The sequence below is a fragment of the Dipteris shenzhenensis genome, chromosome 21 (assembly GCF_047967505.1).
Source record: "Dipteris shenzhenensis isolate YYH24624 ecotype China chromosome 21, Dip_SZ_1.0, whole genome shotgun sequence".
Classification (NCBI taxonomy): Eukaryota; Viridiplantae; Streptophyta; class Polypodiopsida; order Gleicheniales; family Dipteridaceae; genus Dipteris; species Dipteris shenzhenensis.
This window is the reverse complement of record NC_141616.1, coordinates 47,028,365-47,043,337: the sequence shown is the minus strand read 5'-3', so window position 1 is coordinate 47,043,337 and position 14,973 is coordinate 47,028,365. Positions and strand designations below refer to the sequence as shown.

Sequence of the window (14,973 nt, the reverse complement as noted above, 5' to 3'; positions counted from 1 at the left end):
TTCTCGTTATCACCTGGCCAGCTCCCCTCCTCACTAGCACCTCGCCAGCTTCCTCTCTGGACCTCGTCATCGACTCCCCTTCTCCCCTTCTCGTTATCACCTGGCCAGCTCCCCTCCTCACTAGCACCTCGCCAGCTTCCTCTCTGGACCTCGTCATCGACTCCCCTTCTCCCCTTCTCGTTATCACCTGGCCAGCTCCCCTCCTCACTAGCACCTCGCCAGCTTCCTCTCTGGACCTCGTCATCGACTCCCCTTCTCGTTATCATCTGGCCAACTTCCTTCTTGCCTCGTCATTAACGCCCCTTCCTTTCCTGCTTCCTTTCTAGCCTCCATGCTTCTCCATCAGCTTCCCTTCTCATCACCATCAGCTCCCCCTCTTGTCACCACCTGCCCCACTATCTCGTTCTATCTCAGCGGGCTTGCCAACACCTCGATAATAGCCCCCCTACCTCATCACCAGCTCCCCTTCCCTTCCTGCTTCAAGCCCTCGACAATAGCTCCCCTACCTCGTCACCAGCTCCCCTTCCCTTCCTACTTCAAGCCCTCGACAACAGCTCCCCTACCTCGTCACCAGCTCCCCTTCCCTTCTTGCTTCCTTTCTTGCCTTGTCATCACTCACCTTCCTGCTTTGTCATCAGCTTCCCTTCCTGCTTCGTCATCAGCTTCCTTTCCTACTTCGTCATTAGCTTACACTTTACCTCTTGTTCTTCTTCATGCTCGAGAAGAAGTCACGGTTACCCAGAGATAAGCTCTTCATTCCTTTCTATACCGCCATGACGTCTCAGGCAGCCTCTGCAGTGCACATGACCTCGCCCATGCCTACAGCCTCAGCAGGGCCGACTACATCAGCTAGGCTGACTTCATCAGCAGAGCTACTTTCATCAGCAAGGCCAACTTCATCGGTAGGGCCGACTTCATTAGCAGGACCGACTTCATCAGAGCAAGAGGGGATGAAAGCGGCCTTCGAGGAATATGGCGAACTTATTGACATGGCTGACCGAATGACCTATCGGAATAGGTATGCATGGGTTAAAAGGTCCCTTCATATGGCTCAGCGCATTATAGATGACAGCTTCATTCAGATGGGTGCCTCCCTCTTTAATACTACGGGTCAGGTTTGCAAGCTTCTGTCACAGAAGCAACACCTCCGCTTGGAACATGAGAAGCAGGTAGCCAGCATGCATAAAGAATGGGATACAACATTGCAAATGAAAAAAGCGGAGTGGGGAGCAATTCTACAGGCAAGGGAAGCTGCATGGAAAACTCAGCACGACGAGTTTCAGCAAAGTCTTGTAGCAAAGGAGGCAGAGTGGACAGCCACCAAGAAAGTTTTGGAGGACCACCATTCAGCCCAACAGGCTCAAATTCAGCGGGAGCTTGCCGCCCTACAGGACAGATACACCTCACTGGCTGCGGATAAGCTTACTGTGGATCAACAGGTGGAGGTGGTGCGGAGTCAAATGAAGCAAAATCGCGAGGCGAAAGACCATCTCCAAGTTTCACATTCCAAGTTGCAGGACAACTTCCATGGGCTGCAAGATGAAAATGCTACTCTCAAATCTCGATGTGAACATTACAGGTCTGGCTACCACAGGTATAAATCCAAATACGAGGACATCCGCAACCCCATGGACACAGTCGAGGAAGAGGAAAGGACCAGCCCCGGACCATCAGCACACCCACCACACCCACCCCCTCCTCCTCCCTGACTTTCATCTAGCAAGCAGTAGCTCCTGGATCTTTTAGTTCGGCATTTCTTTTTGCGAACTCTGTACATTTGGATTCTCATGTAAATAAGGAATTTGGAGTTGTATGGCCATGAGCCAGTTTCTTTTTTTCAGTTTTACAGTTGTAAGGCCACGAGCCCTTTCTTTTCAGTTTTGGGATGTCAACCCCAAGGTCACTTTCTTATTTGTAATTTACACTTAACTTTCTCTCACAAGATCCTAGGTCATTCACCGGGACGGTGAATGATAGTGGCGGGGGATCTGTTGTACTCAAAGTTTATGGCGACCCACCAAGAGTCACACTTGGGTCACGTCATGGTCACCTCAGCAACATGCCAAGTTGTTAGACCTTGGTCATACCTAGTCGCAGCGTGTTCACATGTGTTCACATCTTGGACTTGACATGGACATGACTTGGACATGACATGACTTGACATGGACATGACTTGGACATGACATGACTTGACATGGACATGACGGAAGCAATACATGACTGAAGAGTGCCAAGCCTCAACCTCGACTCACCATGGTCAAAGTCAATCAGGGGGAAGTATTGGCACAATGGTACGCGGGATACACCTGTTGGTGCACATGGGAAGCAGTCCAACAGTTAAGAGGCATACGTGGTGCACCAACCCTCTCAACCAACTAGTGTCAGGAGCGCAGGAGAACACATGGAGCACGGGATTCACTGACCCAGGACAGGCTGGAGTGTTGCGGAAGCCATCAAGGACAGAGCGGCCCACAAACGGTGGAATGGCTAAGGGTGCAAGAAGGCATCCAATAGGAAGAAGGTGTGGAGATTGGTAGCGGGGGGTGGAGCAGAGGAGGAGAAGGTGAAGAGGGGGAAAGGGGAAAGGAGAGGGACATTCTGGCAGGGCGAGAGGCGGGGGTGAAGGAGTGAGAGGCTAGAGTCAAGAGCTCGCCTCGTGTGTATCTTCTGGGAGTGTATCAGTCATCTTGCTTTCTAATGAGTTATGCTACTTCCCATCTCTGCTCGCTACTCTAAAATCTCTTTTCGTTGTGTTCTCCTCCTCTTCTCTCCCTTCACCTGGTACAACGGACCTGTGTCATGTGGTTGAAGTTCCTTGCTGTTCATGTCGAGGGATGGCTTTCATGATGTTGTTCCGCTTTGGTCTTCTTCTTGCTCACATCACTTCAGCACTTGTACCGCTTGCACATAGTTGACACCATCGACAAGCACTCACCTATGTACCATCAGTGACACTTACGGCACGTCCTACTCGCTTCTCGCACCAGTGGCCCTAGGCCTCCGGTAATACTTCCGGAAGTGTTAGGAAACCCCCCCCAGACACCCCATCAGCCTTGGTTGGCTCTGCTGCAGTCAATGGCAACCCAGGGAGGGGTGGGATCTCAGCAACTGCGCCAAAATTCTCCCCAATAACAGAAAGAAGTCGATGGTAAACCTGGGGAAGCCGGGGAATCTGATGAAGAGCGAGAAGATTTTCTTATCTGCCTCCACTGGGTCGAAACCAATATGAAAGGCTTCAAAGAAAATCTTCATGTGTCCCAGGTGTAAAAACTCAGCCTTGAGCACAGTGCTCGCAGCCTCCGGAGTGTCAAAAACAACCTGGAAAAAACCTCGTCCCAGAAGACGGACATCTAACAATCGTGGAGTGAGGTCTGGGGGGAGAGCCGCAAGCATCCAGTCTCTGGCTTGGGATCTGGAGGGATGAGACCCGAAGATGCGTGCTAGCAACGTGGTAGAGCATTCAATCTCTACATCCTTCTTGAGCTGCTGCAACTCGTCTTTAGAAAAGGTAATAGTTTTCGCGGCCGGTGGAGGTGGAGTAGGATTGGCTGACGGAGTATCCATCGCCAATTGAGGTGAGGAGGCCGACTCTAACAAATTAAGGGCTCCTTCCGCTCCAAAAAAAGCTGCGGGAGACTGAAAGGGAAAGGGGCAGGCTGAGAGGGAGGGAGAGGAAGGAGGAGCTGGAAGGGGGCAGGCAGGGAGGGGGAGGGCTGAGAGGGAGAGGAGAGGAAGGAGAGGGAGAGGTAGAGGAAGGAGAGGGAGAGGAAGGAGAGGGAGGGGCAGGGAGGGGGCGAGACAGGCTGAGAGGGGGAGGAGAGGGAGCGGGGAGTGAAGGGAAGGGGGAGGAGAGGGGGAGGAGGGGGCGGGCTGAGGGGCAGAGAGGGGGCGGAGAGGCAGGGAGGGGGCGGGGGAGCAGGGGGCAGGCTGAGAGGCAGGGAGGGGGCGGGGGAGCAGCAGGCAGGGAGGGGGCAGAGAGGCAGGGAGGGGGCGGGGGAGCAGGGGGGCAGGCTGAGAGGTAGGGAGAGGGCGGAGAGGCAGAGAGGGGGTGAGGGAGAAGGCAGGGAGGGGGCGGAGCAGCAGGGAGGGGTCGAGGGAGCAGGCAGGGGAGGGGGTGGCTGAGGGAGAGGGAGGGGCTGAGGGCAAGGGAGAGAGGGAGGGACGGGCTGAGGGAGAGGGTGCAGCAAGGGAGCGGGGAGGAGCAGCAGCTCGAGCTCCAGGGGTGTGATCAAGTCTGATACATTGAGTGCACATATAGAAAAAATTCAGTCTTTAGTTCAACAACTCTCCAACTTGAAGTGTTGCCCAGACGAGGAGGACAAAATGGCTGTCCTCATGACAAGTATGGAAAGGATTTCTCGCTTTGAGAATGCCCTTGAAGTACTTCGCATTGCATCGACTACATTCGAAGATATGGTGTCTCTTCTGCTTGAAAAGGATCGCCGCAACAAAGAATCTCCATCTTACTTTATCAGATACTACACAAGCTCTTGCCTCCACCAGCAAATGGAAATGTAGGCCATTGACTCCACCAGCACGAGGAAACACATTCAAGCCGTTCAAGTGCACATATTGCAACAAGCTCGGTCATACGGAGGACAAGTGCTACCAGAAGCTTGCTCAACAACAATTGAAGGATCATGCCAGTTGGGTGGCATCCGCCACTAGTGATGATGCAGACAAAGATGACCAGCCGACACAGGATCATGCTCTTACTGTCTGCTGTCTCCAGCATTTAGAGGATGATGGAGATCATGATTTTGCTTTCTAAGCATGATATATTTGGGTACTCTGCCCTGGGGGTGTTTCCCAAAAATGAATGCAATAAATCATGTGTGTTAAGTCAATAAAGGTACTTTGCCTTGGATAGTCCTCCTAAAATGATGTATTTCTTTTCTATTTTGGTGTGTGGCTCCATGTTCCTCATTAGTCTTTGGAGCCAGGAGGGGATGTACTGTGGGAACCATATGTTTTAGCTTTGATAGGTCTATTTGTTGGTGAATTGGTCTCCTAGACCTCTGAGTTGATCATACATCCATGCATGATGAGCCTCTGAGCCATGCTAGACGAGATTTCTATGTTATGCTCACTAGCCTCTGAGCCATGCTCACTTGCCTCTGAGATTGTGTGGGAGCCATGTCTAGTTCTAGACCGGCATGCACAGCTTTTGATGACCATCATGTTTTGTTCTTGGTTCCATTCCAATAGTCTCTCACCTTTCCTCTATGGGGGGGTGTTAGGAAATGGAGTCAATTTGAGTGACTTTTAGTGTGTTCTAGAGTAGTACTATACTACTTTATATCCTAGAGTGCCACGTGTCACTATGGGACTTATCCCATATACATTTGACACTTAGAGTGTGTGTGCCTATCCTATAAAGGCATTGTACTTTCTCATGTCAAATTATCAAGCCTCAAGCCTTTCTTGATCATGTAAGTACTTTGCTTGGTTGTACATTTCTTTCTAGCATTCTTTCATTTCCATTATGTTTGCCTAGTCTTGTTTTTCTACTTTCCTTTCCATTCCATGTCTTGCATCTTCAGATTTAACATTGTTGAATTTGCTACTTCACTTTGACCATCTATCTGGGGATGGAAAGAATAAGAAAAATTCAGATTAGTCCCCATATTTTGTTTTTTTTTGGCAAAAAATTACTTCTATTAAATTTGAATGAGGAGAGCGGCATTGGGATATCTGCAGCAGCTCGTGAGAGACTAGTTGCATTCATGAGGACCTGGGAATGTTCCTTCTTCTTATGTGTTACTCCATATGGGATGACATGGCATTACAAACCACCTGCATGGCTCTTTGTTCATATTGTAGAAGCCAAGGATAGAGTTCTCACTTTCCCACCTCTTGTATAGTTTGTTTTGAATGGAGCTTAATTTTTTTTTAAATAATATTACATCCTCAAAACCTTTTGTGGGGAAGACATTTGGGATGTTCTCTTATCATAAAAAAGTAGTATTGATTCTACATCCATTGCATCCTTGTGCAGTGTGGGTGGGACAGATTATGGCTCTGTAAGAGTAGGAAGCTTTATGGGGCGGACAATAATAACATCGACCGCAATGAAACTAGCATCTGGACTATCTACATTGACTTCAGCGCAAAACAGTATCATAGACAAGAATGATGCTCAATTTGAGGAATATAATGCTTCTTTACTTTTGGAAGAAGCACGCCTTCAACACTTATGTAACTTATTGTCTTACAGGTGAAGAGTGAAAACCCCCCCCATATGTTTTTGTCCCATGATTCATAAATCAAGTTCTTGCACCAAAGTAAATAGCTGCACATAACATTGGTTTTCAGGTATGAATCCGTTTATTCAAAGTTCCTTCCTGAAAGTATGAAAGGAGAAGAGTTTTTAAAGATGTACGACAGCCACAAAGATGGTGTGACAAAAATCGAGGCAAGTCGCATGTATCCAGTAAAGGCACCAGCATCTCATGCTGTCTACGAGAATTTTCGAGTCAAGGTATGTTGAATTGTAGCCTGGGAGAATTATATATGGAGCTTTAATGTTATTGTCCTTTTGTTTTTTGCTTATTATGTCTGTTTTCGCATGAATTCGATATGAGATTCAAAACTACCTCAAAATGTTTTTGATTACACTATATGACAGGCTCCATGTGTCATGAAATTCTTTGCGACCTATCTTCAAATATTTTCTTTCAGAATGAGGAACGTAACAACAATACCATGTTGTCTTCATCTTAAGTCTAGAAGGCTGGAATTTTCATTTCTTCTAACACAGCAAATGATGGATGGGTTAGAAAAGCAAAATCAGTACTATCGCATGGTTTTTTACTGATGGCAGCCTACGAAGATGGCCACATATCGTGACCATTTTCTCAGGATTTCAGAGGATGGCTTCATCATATCCCCAGGATATATCGGCGTTCATATGTCGCACTCACTCAGGATTGCCTTGGGCCAGCTCAGGGTATCTTCCCACAGATTAGACGTTGAGGCCGGCAGGATGCGTCGTACAGCTACCAGACATAGATCCAGGCGAGAGACTAGGATATGCCCTTGTTGCACTATGGGGGAGGTGGAGACTGAGGAGCACTTTGTTTGCAGATGCCCTTTATATTATGAGATCCGTGGCAGATTTCACTGTTTATTTGGGCACGGATTTGGACCTCTCTCTCGGATTATGGAGTATGAGGATCAGTATTGCTTAGCGTTGTTCATCAGGGAGATCACCAGATACAGAGAGAGATTCCTCAGAGAGCACCGTCGCATCCCTACCAGAGACCTGGTTATTCATGAGGAGCAGGACGAGGCGCAGGACCATGAGCACAGAGATAGCCCATCTTGCCAGAGAGCACCGATGGTTCCACCCCGAGGATGTACATATGACATGATCCGGCAGCACCGCAGGATGATCTTACACAGAGGCCGTACCCGTCGCTTTATTTCTAGACGACGGAGGATGATGGCAGATTTTCGGAGGAGATTGCTCCATGGAGACTTGGCACCGCCAGCAGCCCATTTGACACTTGCCCAGATCTTCACACTCATGGCAGGAGGCATGGTCGATGGCCATGACTTCCATCATTTCTTTGGATCACAGACCCCTTAGGGAAGACGATGTTCCTCATATTCCACATTTTACATTTTGTATCTAGGCAATTTTGGTACTCTATTTCATTTCATTTTGTATCTAGGATTTTTGTAGCCATTTTTGGCATCTTAGCGGTATTACGATGAGGCCACCTAGTTGGCGCATCGTTGATGATGTATTTTCCTTTCGGATGATTTTGTGTCCCATAGGCCATGTATGGCCTTCCGTGGACCTTTAATAAAATTTCTTTCTTTCTTTCTTTCTCCTCTTCACACCCCTGTTGTCCCTTTCCCTTCTCTCCCTTGCTGCCCTCCCTCTCCCCCCTTCCAGCTCCCCCCTTCTTCAACCTGCCTCCTCCTTCAACCTCGCTCTTTTCATTTGGCTTTCTATTCATGGAGGGACTGCAGTGAACCTATGGAGATCATGATTTGGGGCTGATCCCACTTGCCCTCGCTGTCATTCTGCAGAGGAGTCAGTGCAACATTGCCTTTGGGACTGCAGTCAGGCGAGGACTGTTTAGAAAGGGGTTGCTCGGATACTCAGCATTTTTCATACTTCCCCTTTCTTCATGACTTGGGGCTCGGTCGCATGGTTATCCCTTACTAGGCCCCAGGTGTTTTATGTGGGTGAGCCTTCTTCTTGGGCACTCTCGATGCACCGGCAGGTGATAGAGCCATGCTCTCTTCAGGATGTACCAGTTACTCCCTTCAGAGCTTCACATGCTTTAGTGGACACCTCTTGGGAGATTTTGGGTAGCATTTCCTCTTGGCACATTTGGAGAGCCAGATGCACAGAGGCCTGCCAGATGCACAGAGGCCTTGGATGGCACCCAGATACACCCATCACAGGTGTTCACGGGTATTTGGAGTGACACGGTTCACACTTTGATAGCCATATGGGCTAGCATGCAGGGCCCTTCACAGGCAGCCTCTTCTAGGAGGATTGTATTTCTTTGAGTTTGGAGGGGTTCTCCCTTTTTCTCCGAGGTTTCTACCGGATTGAGATGGCACTATCAGCCCCAATCCTTTCTTTTTGGCTCTTGAGCTTTTCATGCCCAAAAAAAAAAAAAGGGGTATTTAGTGTGTATAAGGGCACTGTTATGGGAGGGCATACACCAGAGGCTTTTGTTTTTGTGAGGAAGCCAAGAGTCGCATGTCCTCCTTGAAACCGAGGTCGACCCTCATGGAACCACCTGGAGAATATGAGAATGAGGATGGCTCGTTGTTTCCTCCACCTACGTAGTCTTTTGAATGCAAGGAAGCCACATGGACCTACACCACGTCTAACCATACCAACTACCCTAACTTTGTAGATAACCTCAAGAGGATGAACACTCACTAACTCCAACAATTGTTAGGTGAAAAAATTAGTTAATGGCCATATGGGGTGTTTAGTGTGTATAAGGGCACTGGTGTGGGAGGCCGTACACCAAGGTTTTTGGCCTGCCATATATGGAGGCCTAAGTAAAGCCGATGGCATTGAGAAATTGTCATGGTTTTCTGATCTATATTATGGAGTAGCGTCGACCTGTAATTGTACTCCCAATCTGAACTTCTGCTTAGAAACTTGAACTTTCACAAATCCCTACGTGATTGTTTCATATGTGATACATATGACTTGTTGATAACTGTTCAAGGGTGAAGCTAATCGCTTTACTCAGCTCAATTTTGTCTAGTGTTCAAAATGGGCTTGGGAGCCTGCAAGGCTAATCTTGAGCAATGCTAGACATTCGTATATATCCAGGCTGGGTCCCTGGAATTCATTCTAAATAATGAAAATGTTATCAATAGACCTGCCTACATAGTTTGAATAGGACTCCAAAACATACGGCTCAAATAGTAGATGGTTGGACGTTTAAGAATGAAATAAATCAGCTTGTTATATTTGCTAAAATTTCTGGTTTTAGATATTGATACATGCATATGTATTTACACTTATGAGCACATAACCTGTACAACGCCATGTACAAGATGTCTATGGAAGTAGAAGTATATAGTCTTCTAGCCCTTATTAATGTATTTTATTTTATTTGTTTTTATTTGTTTTCAAAGAAAGGAACCTTTTATTAATGCTTGAAAAACTTCATACAAAACAGCAGCCCCGGAGGTGCTGAGTATGGAGAAAAACCAGGAAAAGGCTGAAAGAAAAACCGGGAAAAGGCTGAAAGAAAAACCGGCCTGTTCCATAGAAACCGAGTTCACTGCCTAGGGAATCTCTGGTACTAGGGCTAACAGCCAAGTGGGGGGACTATACAACCAGCGAATCCCTTGCGGAGTGAAGATGTAGAAGACTTTTGCAAGCCAAGCCTTGCAGAAACAAGCTCGCCGCTCAATAGTCGCTCTAGAGCCTGGAGTCCCACGCTCCCAGGTGAAGCATAGAGTATAGATGATATCCTGCCAGATGGCAACCATGGTAGCCGAGGGTGGAACCTGGTGCTCACTCATCACGAGACTGCAGCAAGCCACCCAAATGTTCCACACAGTGATGCTGGCTACCACCTCCCAAAATCTGTCCTCCGGAGGAGAGAGGGGAGCTAGGCTATCCGGAGGGACTGCCTCATGGAGCTTTATCCTCTGTATGCTCCGACCCTGTATCCGGTAGGCTCGGGAAACCGCATCGATCTGGAACACATGTCCTCCCTCCCTCAACCAGGCCACCATCCCCCATGTGTAGTCCCTCTGAAGACTCTGCATGCGGGTCATGATCCGGAGGTCTCCCATCCAGATCCTCGCTACTCTGCGACAACTCCACAGGCAATGCGGAATCGTCTCCAAGAAACCACCAGAGCAACAATGGCACTGCCCCTCCACTCGCATCTTCTCCAACCATGGTCCGATGGGTAAGCCTCCATGGGCGGCCAACCAGTAGAAGTAGGATATCTTCCTCGGTTGCAAACTGGACCATAGCCATGTCCGAAACCTAGAACGGACATTCTGGGACACTCTCTAGGTCACCCAATGTCGCTCCCTGGAGGGGGCCCACCTCAAAGAGTCCATCTGAAGCTTCTTGCCAATCCGTGTGGTATATGAAAAGAAGGGCATCTCCTCCATCTGCTCGGCAAGGCCGCCCCTAGAGGGCCAGAACCACTCTCCTGGATCCCATTGGACCTCCCTCAAGGGTCTACCCTCCCACAGCCAGAGGCGCCATCTGGGGGCATCCTGCTCCAAAATACTAGAAGAGTCAATGTGCCACTCCTTCCTCAAACGTCCCACCACTCTAATCATCTACCAATGAATCCCATCAAGACTCCCATCCATCTTAGGGTCCCTCTCCCTGAGCGGATGGAGTAGGCCTCCCGATCCTACATGGTAGAAGCCGGGGTGCGTGCTGCCTCGCTGCATCATCATCCTCAAAGGGACACCAGTCTGAGAAAACTGCCCTAGCCAAGTGTTGTCCCTCCAAGCATGAAGTCCCTCCCACCAGGACTCAAGGATGGCTAGGTCAATCTCTCTCATCCCTGCTGCCCTGCCCCTCGCAGATGCGCTACGGCGCCAAGCCTCGCCTCTGACTCCATGGGTAATCTGCTCCATCTGCCAAAAGACCGGGCCGGGCCACTGTCCCACTATGCCCAACCAATGTGCATGTGCTGTCCAAGCATACGACCCTCTTGATCTTGGATCTCTGGGTGCCACATAAGGGGTTGATGCTCATACTCCTCTCTGCATCTGGGCGGAGCACAAATGAGGCCCCCTGCTAGCCTCTGCCAAACCCTGTGAAGGCTCCGCATCAAAAGGGGAACCTTTCCTGTAAGAGGAGCCTCTGAGAAGATCCACCTGTGTGAGGGCTGCCACTGTCCTCTGTTGTGTGGGGTGTTCTTGAGAAGCCCTCTCTGTAAGAGGAGCTTCCAAGGCGCCCCTGTTAATGGATTGAGGAAATCAATCTTCAAAGAATGAGAAGACGTGATATTCTCAAACGTGAGATTGGTATACGCCAGCAGTTAGCATCCCTTCAAAGGGAAGAGCAGAAGAGGCCCACAGATGTTTGGATTCAGGAGCGCCTTGCTGTAGCAAGGGCTCATATGCAGACATTGTTGGATCAGAGAGCAGAATATGCCTTTCATGCTCGGGAATCCTTTTGGATTTAGATGGGTGGCAGGGTCAACAAACACTTTTTCTCTACTCATGGGTCCAGATATAGTAGAGATAGTGTCTCGCAGCTTGTTGACTTAGACGGGGTGTTACAGTCAGATCCTGATGTTGTCATGCGTGTAGCTTCAGATTTTTTTGCATCCCTTCTTACTGCAGATCCGGGCACACAAGCTATAGATGATGCCAGAGAGGTTATTTGGGAGTGTATCCCTGTATTGGTAAAGGATGAGATGTATGTTTCTTTGGATGCACCTTTCACCAATGTAGAATTTAAGACTGCTTTACTTGCCCTTTACAAGGGCAAGTGCCCAGGTTCGGATGGACTTACCCCTTCCTTTTTTATTGCTTTTTGGGAGCAGATTGGTGATCACATTACATCAGCCCTGTAGGGCATGTGGGACTCTGGTGAGATGCCGGACTCACTTACAGATGGTCTCACTCATCTCATCCCAAAGGGGGTTAATAGGAATCTTGTGTCTCAATGGAGACCCATCACTCTATTGGGCACCTTTTACAAGATTTTGGCGAAAGCCATCAGTCTGCGGCTACAAGTTTTTCTTCCAGATTTGATTCATGACACGCAAACAGGGTTTGTGCATGGCAGAAGTATTTTTTATAATATTTTCTCATTTTGGGAGGCCTCAGAATGGGCCATGCAGAGCCGCCAGAGATTGGCCATTCTACTCTTGGACTTTGAGAAAGCTTACGACAGAGTAAACTGGGATTTTTTAGAGGGTACTCTATCTCGCCTTGGTTTTTCAGATGCATGGATTAGAGGAGTATCCTCTCTTTACAGATCAGCGGGTGCTCATTGGGGGGGGTAAGAGGGGACAGGTTTCAGATTTCCAGATCAGTCCGCCAGGGATGCCCTCTTGCCCCTTTTCTTTTTTTGTTTGTGGCAGAAGCTATGAGTATCTACATTAGAACTCAAGCTGATATTTATGGGCTGAGGCTTCCTATCCGCTGGGAAGAAGAGCTCCTGGATAGTGAGTTGGTAGATGACACGGCTGTTTATTTGGATGCCTCCCCTAGGACGCTCACTTCCTTCCGAACAGCCTTGGATTTATTTTGCACAGCTGCAAGTGCACACATTAATTGGCATAAATCCAATGGTTTTTGGATTTGCGATGATGACACCCGGATTGGGGTATTGATTTTGGCTTGCGTCTCCCTTAGATATTTGGGCTGCGAAGTTGCTCTGGAGGCTGTGGCTCTATGGAGGTGTCCCAATTAGGTTTTTGCAGTGGGACCCTGGGGAATGGGAATGGATAGATGAAGGGCACCGAGAGAAGGGCATCCCCTTCTTTCGTTACACGATTAGTAATGCCAGAAAATTCCAGCTCAGCTGTAGGGGTTTGAGGCCTACCAGAGCTCATCATTGGAAGAACTTTCAAATTTCGGCTGACTTGCAGAGAACTTTTTGGCAGAGGCTCTGGAAATCCCACCGGAATAGAAAAATCACTCTCTTCTTTTGGCTTTCTATTCATGGTGGGATATCAGTAAACCATTGGAGATCCAGGTTCGGAGCTGACCCTTCTTGCCCTCGTTGCCTTTCTGCTTTGGAGACAATACAACACTACCTTTGGGATTGCAGACATGCGAGAATCATATGGAAGGGGATTGCAAGACTTTTCAGCACTTTTGTTCACCTACCTTTCTATATGACCTAGGGATCATTGGCTTGGCTTACTCTTTTAGGGCCCCAGGACTTTTTTGAGAGACTTGACTCCTCTTTGGCTCTTCACATCTGATGACACCTTGTGGAGTCATGCTCTCTAGAGGATGTTCCGGCCACTCTCTTCAGGACTGCTCATTCCTCGGTCGACTCTCCATGGGAGGTCTTAGCTAGCATTGTAGCATGGCACATTTGGAGAGCCAGATGCACTGAGGCTTTGGAGGGTTCTTAGGTTCATCCTTCTCAGATCTTGGCCAGTACTTGGACAGATACGGTACACACTCTGATGGCCAGTTGGGAGACCATGCAGGGATCATATCGAGCAGCCTCCTCCAGGAGAGTTACTTTTCTCAGAGATTGGAGAGACTCTCCCTTCTTTGTTGAGACTTCTACATGGTTGAGTTGGCATTTTCAGCCTCAGCCTTGGTTTCTTTCTACCTCATTTCTCTGAGGTGTTTTTTATTACATGCTTAGCATGTTGTATTTCCGCACAGAGCTTGCTCTAGCGAGTTTCTTTCTTACTTAATAGAAGTCTCTTTTTTGCCCCCAAAAAAAAAAAAAAAGAGAGGAGATGAACCAAAAATATGTCTGGACTACTTCTAGTCTTTAATCTCCTGGAATTGGAGTTCAAAGGATGAAGAAGTTGAAGGTAGTCTCTTTAAATTAGAGAGTGACTCCAAGGAGACCATGAAGTCGAACAAGTGGATGATTTTAATTTTACTAGTATGAAAAGCTTGTGTCTTGTCTGAGCGGGTTGGCGGGGGGGGAGGTTTCCTAACAATTCCAGGAGTATTTGGAGGCCTAGGTCCACTGGTGCGAGAAGCAAGTAGGATGTACCATGGGTGTCACAAATGGTGCGTGGGGCGAGTGCCAGTCGTCGATGGTGTCGATGATGTGCGAGCGGTTCAAGTGCAAGATTGATGTGAGCAAGAAGAAGACCAAAGCGGAACAAAATCACAAAAGCCAACCCTCGACATGAACAAAACATAACTCCAACCACATGACATAGGGTCCGTTATACCAAGTGAACGGAGAGGAGGAGAGGAGAACACAACGGGAAGAGATCTTAGAGGAGAGAGCAGAGATGGGAAGAAGCATAGTTCATTAGAAGGAATGAATCATACACTCATGAGAGTTACACCAAATGACTGATACATCAAGAGAAGTCATGTACTGGTGGTCGCTTCAGAGTGACCAAGATGTGAACACATGTTAACACGGTGCGACTAGGTGTGACCAAGGTCTAACCACCTTGGCATGCTGCTCAGGTGACCATGATGTGACCTAGGTGTGACTCTTGGTGGGAGTCCGTGATCGAGACCAAAGTACAACAATTCCCCCGTCACTATCATTCACCGGCCCGGTGAATGACTGAGGTTTTGTATTAGAAAACTACAAGTATAAATTGTTCACAAGAAAGTTACCTTGAGTCTAACATCCCTAAAACTGAAGAAGAGATGGCTTATGGCCTTACAACTCCAAAACTGAAATAAAACTGGCTCATGGCCATACAACTCCAAAATTGAAATAAAACTGGCTCATGGCCATACAACTCCAAAACTGAAATAAAATTGGCTCATCGCCATACAACTCTAAAATTCCTTTATTTACATGAGAACTGCAGAATCCAAATGCAC

The 14,973-nt window shown here is 48.1% G+C and overlaps 1 protein-coding gene across 2 annotated transcripts in view; it reads left to right on the top strand.

Annotated features, from left to right (window-relative positions):
* Window positions 1-14,973, top strand: part of LOC147888956 (L-arabinokinase-like) — a 284,402-nt gene that overhangs the window by 224,766 nt on the left and 44,663 nt on the right. For both annotated transcript variants that reach the window (XM_087393001.1, XM_087393000.1), the window contains exons 25-26: window positions 5,999-6,217; window positions 6,316-6,481. In XM_087393001.1, coding sequence (XP_087249127.1) covers window positions 5,999-6,217; window positions 6,316-6,481 — 385 coding nt within the window. The remainder of the gene's footprint in view (window positions 1-5,998; window positions 6,218-6,315; window positions 6,482-14,973) is intronic.